The sequence below is a fragment of the Epinephelus moara genome, chromosome 1, assembly GCF_006386435.1.
Source record: "Epinephelus moara isolate mb chromosome 1, YSFRI_EMoa_1.0, whole genome shotgun sequence".
Lineage (NCBI taxonomy): Eukaryota > Metazoa > Chordata > Actinopteri > Perciformes > Serranidae > Epinephelus > Epinephelus moara.
In genome coordinates this window covers 14,613,105-14,625,908 of record NC_065506.1, presented here as the reverse complement: position 1 = coordinate 14,625,908, position 12,804 = coordinate 14,613,105, and the positions used below count along the sequence as shown (strand labels likewise).

At 40.1% G+C, this 12,804-nt stretch overlaps 1 protein-coding gene across 2 annotated transcripts in view; it reads left to right on the top strand.

The window, feature by feature from the left end:
• adcy7 (adenylate cyclase 7) overlaps nucleotides 1-12,804 on the top strand; it is a 69,730-nt gene that overhangs the window by 48,799 nt on the left and 8,127 nt on the right. The window contains exons 7-18 of one of the 2 annotated variants that reach the window (XM_050058968.1): nucleotides 2,385-2,496; nucleotides 2,902-3,029; nucleotides 4,186-4,344; nucleotides 5,658-5,790; nucleotides 6,488-6,676; nucleotides 7,035-7,078; nucleotides 8,711-8,770; nucleotides 9,618-9,695; nucleotides 10,519-10,588; nucleotides 10,706-10,803; nucleotides 10,948-11,032; nucleotides 12,329-12,466. In XM_050058968.1, the coding sequence (XP_049914925.1) occupies nucleotides 2,385-2,496; nucleotides 2,902-3,029; nucleotides 4,186-4,344; nucleotides 5,658-5,790; nucleotides 6,488-6,676; nucleotides 7,035-7,078; nucleotides 8,711-8,770; nucleotides 9,618-9,695; nucleotides 10,519-10,588; nucleotides 10,706-10,803; nucleotides 10,948-11,032; nucleotides 12,329-12,466 (1,294 nt within the window). The remainder of the gene's footprint in view (nucleotides 1-2,384; nucleotides 2,497-2,901; nucleotides 3,030-4,185; nucleotides 4,345-5,657; nucleotides 5,791-6,487; nucleotides 6,677-7,034; nucleotides 7,079-8,710; nucleotides 8,771-9,617; nucleotides 9,696-10,518; nucleotides 10,589-10,705; nucleotides 10,804-10,947; nucleotides 11,033-12,328; nucleotides 12,467-12,804) is intronic. The other variant, XM_050059041.1, reaches the window with a different exon arrangement.

The following is a 12,804-nucleotide window of genomic DNA, read 5'->3' as shown; positions in this document are numbered from 1 at the left end:
TAGTTCTTGCAAGTTCTGATTTAATATCCCTGTCTACTTTGTCTGTATTGGCAGTTTTGTAAATCCTCAGGGAAACTTAGACTTATACTTTTTCCGTGCACATTGCTTCATAATACGTAGATGAGCCACAAAAGCAAAAAAAACAACATAAAAAGCAGATTTCTCTGACCACCTCTCGTAACGATGGAGATTAGTACGTCTGTTTGTTTTCAGAGCAGTGACCCAGTTGCAGCTCTTTTGTTTTATGAGGGTTTCATTAATTTAGCAAGTGCTGACAGATATTGGGTCAGCTTAATATGAACTTTGGCAGATGGCTCACCAGCTCATTTTTTTTTTTTTTGTGGACAGATGTGGGCAAGACACAGCCTCTGCCTCACCTCAATAAGGGAAATGCATTATAGTTTTTCCTAAGAGGAAAATGAAATCACTGGGAGAAAGCTTAGTTGTGGCCTCTTGAGCTTTAGAAGTTTTTTTCTAATTTAATTTAATTTAAAAAAATTTTTGTAAGTGTTGGCACACTGGTTTGTAAGGTGCAATTTCAGTTTTGATCAGTTGAATTTAAAGATGTAATATTGCCATAAAATGAAACTGAAATGTATACAGAAAATGGGCTGTTAATATCCACTGAGGTAACCTTGTCTTTCAGAAGGTTTAGACACTTAACTTGTAGTGCTAATCAAGAGGTCATTGTGACGACATCAGCCACGTTCATTTAGTAAGAAGGTGTTGAATGATAGGCTGCAACCCTGACCTATCCCTATAATTACACCAGTCAGACCAGTTATTAGCTGTGTTGTCTGTCTCATGAAGCACCTGGCCGTTCTCAGTCAGGCAGTGAAACAGGTGCAAGGTTTGTGTCCCTCTGCTGGTCAGCAGACAGGCAGTTGTGCCAGCCAGTGCCAGCAGTAAGCCCCAGCTAGATGTGGTCCTTACAAGTAAAATGCATCCAACAGCCTACATGCGGTGCTCTGTTGATCATCATATGACCCACAGTTTGATATGATATGATCCCTGTCTCAAAGTCAAATTTAATATATATCCCACTATGTTGTAATTTACATGCACAGCATTCATCACACTTGCTGACATGTCCTGCAGCTCACTGAGATGAGCATGGTGTTTACTGAGGCTTACATTGCAATGGTTTGGATTTCAGTCCCCACTGTAGCTAGACATGCTAAGACAGGGAGGCCAGTCAGGTGCTCTTTGCATGTTGGGCTTTTGCCAAACTTCCAGCCGGTGGGTCTTTCAGAGGTCGGTTGAGATATCAGTGTGTTCCTCTGTGGTGTGCTGACCAGCAGCTTTAATGATGCCTAGCCTATGATTCAGCATCAAACCAGACAGGCTTCTTAATCAGTCACTGATCAGGTCTAGTGGAGGTTAATGGGAGGTGGTCAGGAGCTTTTTTTTGCCTGAAATCCTTCATTCCATTTCAGGGATATAATAGTTGTAATAGGTCATAATGGGCCGACAAGGCTGTGCAGAGAAAATCAGACCCAAATTTGGAGGACACAAATGGTGAGAGCTTCATAGTACTGAGTATGCTCCAGTCCATACCACACTGCTAACAGTGAATCTGTGTGGTCCATATCAGTGTGTAAAGTTGACAGATTGAAAAAGCCTCTGGTCATGAAAATTACACAGTATTATAGATAGACAGAAGTTACATGACTACTGTATATTGCCGCTGCTCACCAGTTACCCATTGTGCTGAAGTGTGTCGTCATAAATCACACCTGAAAGCACACTTTGGTCTCTGTGAGGTCTCTTTTTGTGGAGAGGTGCAGAGTCAGCTAAGCCTGCTGGTCTTCTGCAGGACTCACCTTCGTGGTTGTAGACTTTAAAGGATGCTGTAGTCACTGTGGTTTTTCTAGCTTCCGTTATAACCACTGTAACAAATGCTACGTGCAAGACGTGATATTTTACAGGCAATTCGCAATTGGCATAGGAAAACCCATAGAAGGGGAGCAGACTTAAGTGCTGTGTGCAAAGCACAAACCAACAAGCCACTGATATTTGACAAGTAAATTTAAACTCAGACAAAAGAGGACAAGACATGCACGTCAGTTTCTGGTTAGAGGCCACCTCCTGCTGGGTCTGAGTGTTGGTTAAGTGGTGTTGTAAGCCACAGTAGTAGCGGATAGCCCCAGATCACCTAAATTAAAAGGTGAATTTAGTGGTCAAGGGCAATATTAAATTTTGATCATTCCTAAGAACAAGCAGGAAGTACACAAGTGTTGATGAATGCCACAAAAGTTCTTAAATTGTTCGCACGCACAATTTAAGATCAAATTTGTGCACACACACGATTCATACGTTAGGCCCATTTTTCTTTTTATTGTGTTTGTGTGTTAAACTCTCATTGTATTTTTTATTTCTTTCAGTATTCTTTATGCTGACATTGTCGGCTTCACCCGATTGGCCAGTGACTGTTCTCCCAAAGAGCTTGTCATTATGCTCAATGAATTGTTTGGCAAGTTTGACCAAATTGCCAAGGTGAGTCATCATCTAGAATTTCTTGACATTGTTATTATGAACAACACTGACCTCTAAGTTTAGCTCTCCAGGAGATTGTAGCATTAATAATGTGAGGATTAGAGTAGTGAGGTGTCAGACTGGACGATTTCTGCTAAACCTCATACATGCTGGGAAAATTGTTGAGCAACAGTTGAACAAGGAAACACTCTCCTCTTATCAAGCCACAACCAAGGCACTTAAACCTCAGTAATACAAGACTGTGGTTGTATCGATTGGCTCCCATGTGTTGGCATGTGTACACTCATATCCTGTCTATCTGCTTACCCACATATTATGCAACCAGGAGGCTATTTTGAATATTTGCCTGGTTGCATAAAACCAGACAAATAAGCAGGTCTCTCCTCACATTCTTATTTCTTTTAGGAAAACGAATGCATGAGAATCAAGATCCTTGGAGACTGTTACTACTGTGTGTCAGGACTGCCGGTTTCTCTGCCGAAACATGCCAAGAACTGCGTCAAAATGGGCCTGGACATGTGTGAAGCCATCAAGTGAGTTTGTGCCAGTTATCACCTTCAACCCTAATTGAAACATATAGTGTCTCTTGATTTAACTCTTAAGAGATGTGATAAGCACACTTAGTTTTGAGATGAATTATGTAAATAAAGTGTGTTAAAAAGCCATCTGTGCGACCTCTCAGAAGAGTTTGCTATGTCTGTAATGTTGGACTGTAAGGTGAATCATTCGCAGCCATTTCAGAAACAGTTTGATCATAAATGTAGGAAAAAACGTCATGTTACAGTGGAAACAGACAACTTTTTAAACTTCCCCCTAGTGTTTCCATGTGGTATTATTATTGGCGGCGCTCTTGCAAAGACAACCAGATCGCTTTCTGTTTTTTCTCTGAGCCTAGCAACTACCAAAGTTTCCACAGTTACATTGATTGTTCCACCGTCCCCAATTTCTGCTACTGGGGATAGTAACTGCAAAAGAGCCTACATTGACACTGTAGCCGAGGTCATGAGTTGTGCCTATACTTATGTGTGTTATTATTAAAAATAATATCACAGACGCTCCGGAGTCTGAACCAAGAAGGCAAACTCTTTTTCCTTCCCCTTCACAGTAACAGCCCCAGACATATACACTGCGTCACCACTTACCAGAGGGAACATAAACTCACTTAGAACATTTTGCTAAGAGGCAGCCAAATAGCTTAATACTTTTTGGAACTTTTTGAAACGAAAGAGCTATCCTCCTTCTGTTCCAGTTGCGCCATGGTTGAAGCACTTCCTTTGTAGCACAAATCGAGCCTTCATTTTCCTGGGAGATCGTACCTGGTAGCAGACAGAATTGCATAGCGAAAGTGAGGGTTATATGAAATCAATTTTAATGTCAGTGGTGTCATAATTTTGTAACCATTACATTGTGCAATCAACATTTAATTAATAATGATAAGTTAAAGTAAAAACCTTGTCTGTTTACACTTAAAAGTGTGTTTTAAAACAGCAGGAAGCTCTGAGTGAATGCTGACTGTGCTCCAGTGGGTGATTTTTTTGTCAGGTGTTGAGTAGGACTGTTAGAGACAGACAACATAGACGCGTATGATGTCATCCTCAGACTGTTTATATGACCTAAAAGACACTGTTCTGTATATAGAAATAACCGTCAACAACAATGAGTTTAAGTATTGCTGTGGCATTCCTCCAGGCAGGTACGGGAGGCCACCGGAGTGGATATTAACATGAGAGTGGGCGTGCACTCAGGCAACGTGCTCTGTGGTGTCATCGGCCTTCGCAAGTGGCAGTTTGACGTGTGGTCACATGATGTCACGCTGGCCAATCACATGGAGTCAGGAGGCCTTCCAGGGTAGGCTGCAGTACTTTTGTATCATGAATTTCATTTCATATACACATTTATGTATCATATGGTCATATTGCCTTACAAAAGTATAGACCTGTGACAAAGTAAAGGGAAAACCAATGTAAAGTTTCTTAGTAAGGTGCTGGGCTGCCATGTGCTACCAGGATAAGTTTAATGCTTCTTTGCATTGATGCTCCAACTCTCTGGATCTCTACTGAAGACGGTAGAGAAGATCTCTACGGAAGAATATCATTCTGTCATAAGATATTCCCTCATTTGGTGTTTTGATGATGGTGGTGGAGAGCGCTGTCTAACATGTTGGTCCCAAATCTCAGATAGGTGTTCCACTCTGTTGTGATCTGGTTAATGACTTATACATGCCACCACAGAGTACGATTGGATGTTAACTGTTTAATTTGTTTTGTTTTTACTCATTTATTCAGGTTTTCCTTTAATTTGTCACTTGTCTGTAGATGTTGCCTGTTACCATGAAACATCAAAGCTATACAAATCTATCCTGACTAGATGGTAGATGACCATACATGTTATTTTAAAGACCTGTGATTAGTTTACTTTTAACATCAGGAATCTAAAAGGCCCGTCCATCAAACGCTAGCTGATATCTTTGAATTTCGGTAAAGAAGTTAATTTGACAAATATAAATATTATATAGAAATATTGCGACATTTATCATGTTAAGCTCCAGATCTTGAAAATACTACATGATGATTCATTTTGTTGCGCTTATGTTTGAATTCCATTATTTTTTTGTAATGTTTTACCAGAGACCAACTGAAAATCATATGATGCAATATCAGCATTATAATTGGCTGTTACATAACTCGAGTTGCAGAACCCCCCCCCCCCCAAAAAAAACAAAAAAACAATACACTTTGTGCTTTAAGCAACGAAGTGTCACACAGTTAAATGTTGAGGTTCAGTTACTTGTGGGGGTGATACATAATACAACTCTGATAAAAATTAATTGCATAAAACCAATTCCATTATAACATTTTACACGTCTCTTGCCTTAGTGTAACCCTAGATACTCAATATTTCTTTTTTCTTAACAAGATTTTGTAAATGTTCTCTTTGACAAGGATGGCTGTCTTCTTTTGAAGTAAAAATATTAACATTTCTCCACTTCCTTAATCAAACAGTTGAATTGTCTTCTATACAAAAAGTAAAATTTATCAAAGGGAGCAGTCACAATGGTGAATCCAAAAGTGTAACTGCAACAAATAAGCACCATTGACTAATCTCACATACTCCATGCTAAGACTTTCCGTCTTTCTGTTGCTCTTTCCTCACTCGGTCAGACGTGTCCACATCACAGAGGCAACTCTGAAGCACCTGAACAAGGCTTATGAAGTGGAAGACGGCAATGGCCATCTCAGGGACCCCTATCTGAAAGAGCTCAACGTCCTGACCTACCTGGTTATTGATCCACGGGTGAGTTCTTTATTAATCTTTCTCCAAAATAAACATAGTAAGGGAAAGAATGAGGAACATGTTGCATTTGAAAGCACCTGCTCTTATAAATATTTACTGGTTTAATTATATTAAGAGAAAAAAATAATTTAACTTGTTTTTCCATAGTAGTTGCTATTGCTATGCTCCTGAGATGAACCATGAGGTGTACAAGAAAATTTCTTTTTTCCTGGATATCTAAACTCATTGGGCACTGAAAGGATTCATGCACACCATTACTGCAGAAATGGTTTTTCTGCCATTTAGTTTTTTTTGTTTCTTTGTTTGTTTTTTGTTTTTGGCAAAACATTTTAGTTATCACTCTGCCGATAAATTCCCCCCACACCAGATTTGGTACATTAAACTCTTCCAATGCAATGTGCACTTGTAACCAAATTTAGGTGACCCATGCACATATCAGCTCTGAGCAGTCCTGCAGAATTGGATGGAATTCAGTTCAAAACTCTTGAAGAACTTGATCCAGGTCCAGGTTGAAAAATGTTCATACCAAATTTAGAGATTGCACAGCCTCAGTGGGGCTATGCCATCCCTGAGTGCTCTCGAATAACCTTAAGGATTTAGAAATGTACTAACCCTAATTTCTGTTCCTCTGAGCTTCAACTTATGACCACAATGTACTCTAAATGTATTGTTGTTGTGTGTGTGTTTGTGTATTAAGTCTAAGGACCCGTCAACGAACAGCCGTACTGTGCCTAAACCTCGGGTGAATGATGGTCTGAAGATGAGAGCGTCAGTGCGTATGACCCGCTACCTGGAATCTTGGGGGGCTGTTAAACCCTTCGCCCACCTTCAGAGCCGAGAGGGCTTCACCCCAGACGCTATTGTTAATGGCAAGACACGCTTCAAGGTAAGCATATGGTTGTTGATATTGTTATTAAGGCAACAAGTACCCCTGTGCTGGAACCCACGTTTAGGAGTGCGCAGATACAAGTCATGGTCTTGCTGTGTTAATTATTTGATGTAAGATGTTAAAAGCTTTAGGCAAGTATGAGAGACTTTAAACTTGATTTCGATCAATGTTGTGATTTTCTGATTTTCTCATTTTGTGATGAATAACTGCACACAATGACATGGTTATCGTGTTCTTGTGAGAGGTTCAAGTGTTTCTTAAATGAAAAAGTTGGATGTGTCTTAGTGGGTTTGGCCTTCAGCAATCACATTATCATGCATTCCTATTGGGTGAGTGCTGTCTTTGTGTTTTCCAGGACATCCCTTTACGAGCAGCCCCCAGCTCCAAGATCACTGAGAGGTAAGAGCAACTCTGAGCTGCTGCGGCAGCTACTAAATGAAGTCATGTCCCCATTTGGTGAATATTATTTTTAACTGTATATTAAAATGTAACAGAGTGAGTGTGCTCACACTCATTCAGCCTGGAACTCTGCCTGTGTAACAGCACTGTTGCTCAATAGCATCAAGTGTTTCCCATCAACTTTCGCTGCCAGGACTTTTCCATCTGTTTGTGGAATCTGAACCGGTCACGGCTCCATCGCATTTCATTAACAATATTTTATAATACAGTATGTCCAAGTGTTTAGAAGGATAGTTTATTATCTTTCTGGCAGGCAATACATTATTTCCAATGATCAGCTGTACACACAGAGATTATCATAATGTGTAAGATGAATGCTTTTCATGAGAGCTTAGAAATTTTGATGGACTAATGTATTATGTATTGTGTATGTATTATGGTGGTAATCACAGTCAAGAGTCAATGTCAGGCAAATTTTTTTTTGACTTACATGTCTTACACTTTTTCTATGTTATACTTTTCTCCCTTTTACTTAAAGGTTTTTATTTGGAAATGCTGGCAAGCACAAAATACGGTGAAAAATGTACTTATATTTCCATTTTTTAAATGGAAACATCTACCACCCGCCCGCCTAAACACGGAGTCAACTTAGCTAAAAGAGCCTTGAAACATAGAAAACAAATAATGAAAATATTTAAAACATTTTTAAACATTCAGTATCCAGTTGATGGACAGATCTATAATGATTTACAGTGAGCAGGCAGGATTTGGTGTTTTGGTATTTATGAGATAAAAGGTGTTCTGCCCTCTGAATTATTACTGATTGCTTATTAAGTAGGTAAAAACTCATGAGCATCCCAGCGGAGATGATTATAGTCACATTGTTATTAAAATCAAACATTATTTGACCATAATTCAACATATTTTCCCAAAGCAAAAAGAGTATCAGAGTTTAGGCTCAAACATTTGCCAATAAAACATCATCACCATGAGTCTGCTTAGTACAGCGCCGGTGCTTTGGCAATCATTCCTGCAGAGTGGTGGGAGTGCTGAGCTCCATAACGAGCCCTTCCATTAGCTTCGAATAATACATAGACAAATTGATTATGGTGGTAGCTTATAATGGTTAATTCTCTCTGCCCGTCTGGCACAGGCAGTAAGCGTACGGGCAAATATTTAAAGTGTAGCAACTGATTAGCGGACAGGACTCACCTACACAAACAGTGTGGGCTGGAGTAATGTGATTAGAAAAGATAAGTGTGTGCCTAAAAGCACAAGCATTCCACCCTGTGAGAATGGAGATTTGTTTTATCTCGGAAATTGTTAATTTCATTCATGTATTCACAGTCCGCTGTAGCAGAGGCAGCAGCTGGTGAACATGTCTGAGGCTGAAGTGACAGTAAAATGAGGTGCACTCACTCAAGCTTGATGACATTACATAGCAGGGTGTTTTTTTTGTGTGGGGGGGGGTTTCTGTTCACAAGCATGTATCTAGCGGTTATAAACTGTTATGGGTGGATTTTCACACCTATTTGATCAGTGGCCCTGTGTTTTGTTTTGTTTTTTGGCTCCCCACTGCTCTGTTGTGATGAGTTTGTGTTTGTGTATTGTGTGTTTGTTGGGCCCTGACAGCTTTGATGAGTCTCTAGAGGAACCGTTCTCCTTGCCTACCCCTTCGTTCAGCAGCTATAAGTGAGTTGGGCTTTCATGGCCCGCAAGGTCCTCATTCCCTCAGTGCAATAGTTCTCAACCTTTTGGCTTGTGACCTCTAAAACCAAACATAGCCACTTGTTTAATGTATAGATACAAAAGATGGTGAGCGTTCACATATTTTAAATAAGTATTTCGAGTTTCCGCCATTGTTTTAAATGGCAGGTTAGTACCAAGAACGACAGAAAAGGAATATGAATATCCATTATAACAAATATAATTCACATCGACCTTTTAAATCGTTCTGTGAGACATTCCAAAAATTGTCTGCGTGATGCCCTGTCCTGCAGGGTGAGAACTATTGCCTTCACAGAGAGCCTTGCTGTCCTAACACTAACCTGAGCAGTGGTGTAATACTGTTCTTCTCTTGTTTCTCACTGCTGCCTCTTTGTAACAGGGCAACAAATGATCTCAAAAGCCACAAGAAACCCTGTAACTTCTGTTAGTGGACTGACATGCTCCCATTAACATTGATCACTGACTGGGGCTCGTGTGTATCTGGGTCTGTGCATCTGTGTGAGTGTTTCCTTCCTGATGGAGTAGGGGTTTTCCAAGCAGAAGCACGGCAGAAACACTTCCGCTAAATCCCACACAGATCATCTAACACTCAGCATTCTGCATCCGGCACAATCCTCCTACGAACCATATTTCTCTTTTCTCACTAATGCTCAGAATGGCATTAACCACGTTGCCTCCAAGCACAGCTAAACCGGACCTGAGTAACCTGCATGGCCTGATCTGGTTTCCCAGCATCTGTTCCAGTCAGCTTGAGTGTTTCAGTGTGTGTCTGTCTGCCTCGTCCTAATTGTCTCTGTGCTTTCCGGTGCAGGAACAAATCCCAGAAGAGTAAGTTTGATGAGGAGCTGCACAACGAGATGACTACCACCATAGATGAGCTCAGCAGCAAGTAGGTCAATTTTTCCATGTCAAATCACGTTTTTGTCTTGTGGTATATTTTAGAAAATGATGTCACCCAAGTTACTAAAGGATAAAGGGTATGACTAAAGGATGAATTTGCACGTGGCAGAAAGATTTCAGCGACACTGTTCTCTATGAGTTAACACACTTAACCAGTTTGCACTTTGATGATAAAGCAGGGAATGGAAAAAATATCCCCAAAGTTAAAATAAAGTTTAAACTTAGACTACTTGATGAGTCTAAATGTAACAAACAATCAGAAAACAGTCAAAAGCAACAAGCACAATTTTTAATTGTATTTTAAATGCCATTGAAATGTGTGGTACTTTGAACTTCGCATTATAAACAGTTTCATTCAGGGAATGTAATTGCATGAAATTATCATTTTATTAACAAGTGTAACTGACTAGTATCCCATCAACCATTACTGATGGTTTGCAGAATCTTTGAAATGTAGGCATGTCAATGTCACAGATTTCTGTTGTTGAGATTTGGCTCTACGTTCTCAAATTTTAGTGTATGATATCAAGTAAAATTTAACCACTATCTTAGAGTTTTAGCTTTACTGATAGGTCAGTCCACCAGTACATCTTGATCCCAACTGAAATATGTCAGCAACTATAAAATAGATTGCCATTATATTTTGTGCATTCATAGTTACTAGATGATGAATCTTACTGACTTTCCCTCCAGCGCTACCATGAGGTTGACATTTGTGGTTTTGAATTAAATGTTTCAACAACTATTGGATGAATTGTTTGGTAAATTTGTTACAAACATTCTCTCTCTCTTCCTCCCTTCCTCTCTCTCAGGCAGTGGTCTAAGTCTGAAGAGAATGGCGGTTTAAATGTGTGGTTTCTAAAGAAAGATCTGGAAAAACAGGTTAGTTTAACACAAAGCTGCAAAAAAGACCATTAAAACCATTTACTGTAACAACTTTCCATTCAAACATCCTGGTGCTGTGATGTCTAAGGTTTCTTCTTTTTTTCCTCTTCTAAGTACCGAGCCCTGGACTTGCCAATGTTCAAACACTATGTTGGCTGTGCCACCTTCATCTTCCTCTGCATTTTTTTGGTTCAGATGTTCGTCACAAAGGAGTGAGTATGACTGGATTTTCCTCCGTTAATAAAGAATCAATCATCAAGTTGTCAGCAGCTATAATGTAGTCCATCTGGGAAGAAGAAACACTGTGAAGATAATATTTGAGGCTGGATCTTTGACACACTTTTCATCTCCCTCAGTCGACAGATGTTGGCGATGTCATTTGGAGTGTTGGTCTGTGTGCTGCTGCTGACCCTGGCCATCTGTTTTGCGGGTCACTTTCAGGTCAGTGTTAAGTCTTACGTTGACGTTTAGATATTCAGGTGATTGAAGTTCAAGTTTCCGCTCTTTCGGGCTGTTTGTCCCAGTTAGCCTCAAGGTTTGTAGAAAGTGGGGGAAAGAAAGCCTCACAGGTGCAGCCAGTGTATCCAACTTTTACAACAACCTCTCAACCCACATGGATGCAGGTCAAGTGTCAGTATGAAAGAGTTGTCATATGTCCAGCAACACTCGTTCTAGTCCCACACTGTATAATGCTGGCTTGGCTCTGACTCACATTACATCTGTGTGACTCACAAGGGTTTTGCTCTAAAGTGTTATTCAATGACTTCAATTTCCTTGCACTTGAAAAGTGAAAAATAAGTGTGAAATTCTTTATAGATTATTATAATACTGTCGTATGAAGGCCACACAAGATGAATGCCAAAAAAATGGCAAGCCTTCAGGAAGGATGTCATCTTACTCACCATCTCCTCCCTATTATTTGGCCTGTGCTATCCAACAAGCAGCTACTAACCTTGCACTATCATTGTTGTGGGAACTGCTATTTCCAAGGTCAAAAAATTAACTTTAATTTCTAAAAAAAAAAAAAAAATGCATGCATTCTGGGTCAGGCGGTGTAATTTGGAAAACCATTTCTGCCGTTCTTTTAAATTAAAAGCAGCAGGCTTTTATATTTAAAGAGAAACACTGAAACATTCTTCAGAAAAAAATGTAATCATACCATTACTTAAGGTTTCACCATGACCTTGCATTTTTTAGATAATGCAGAGCTTTTGGTAAGCAATGTAAGACAACATCAGTGTGTCCTAAGAGTGCTCTTGTTTTTCTGCATCTGAAGTAAGAGAAGAAAAGAATGATCAAGATATCAAACATTAGCTTGCAGCCAACTATGAGAGGTCCATAGGTCAAAAACACAAACACAATACCAAAGGGAACAGCTTTGCAAATAAAGGCAAAGGTGAAAAGGATGTGTGAACCTATGTGTGTGGTGTGTGTGCATACTGTATATGTTTCACTGCCAGAATTAGTGTGTGTATGAGAATGGAAACATGGCTTGGAAGCTATCCCTTGCATTTACTGTGCTGTAGCTTTCTATAGCTGACCTACTGACTTGGTGGATGACACCTGACAGTTAGTCCTTGACAGGTCGGTTTTCTCCTCTCACACAGATTCCTTCACTGGAAATAGCCAGCGGTGACTCACACATGATGTCTGGAGATGCATGACTATGTAAAAGCCACATGCTCCTCATACCTGTTTGATTCCATATTTCTCCAAACTTCTCTGTCTCCACTGCAGCGCCTCTTTCCAGAGAAGCTGTCGAGGTGCCAGTGGCTGCCAGCTGTGTCGGAGGCGGTGGTAAAGCGGCCGTGTGTGCGCCTCCCACTGGCCACCATCACTGCCGCGGTCATCGTTATCTTGGCAGTTTTCAACCTGGTAAGTCTACGGAAGCCGAGAACAGCCGTCCTTGCAATTATATTTGTAATGCTGTTATTTCAAGATCACAAGTTAATTATTTTGTTATCTTGAGATAACAGAAGCTTGTTTTCTTGTGATAATGTGTTAATTTATGTCCATTCTTGAGAAACCAAAAGGCCCATCTTCTCAAGGTAAGATAGTTAATCACGAGAAAACAACTTAAGTTTCAATATGAGTGTCTGGTTCTTTTGATCACACATGATTTCAGCCTTCAAGATCACTGCCTTGACTGTCCGGGAGGATTCATACCTGATACATAACTCTGCCTGTGTTAGCCCTCGATTGAAATGTAGTCT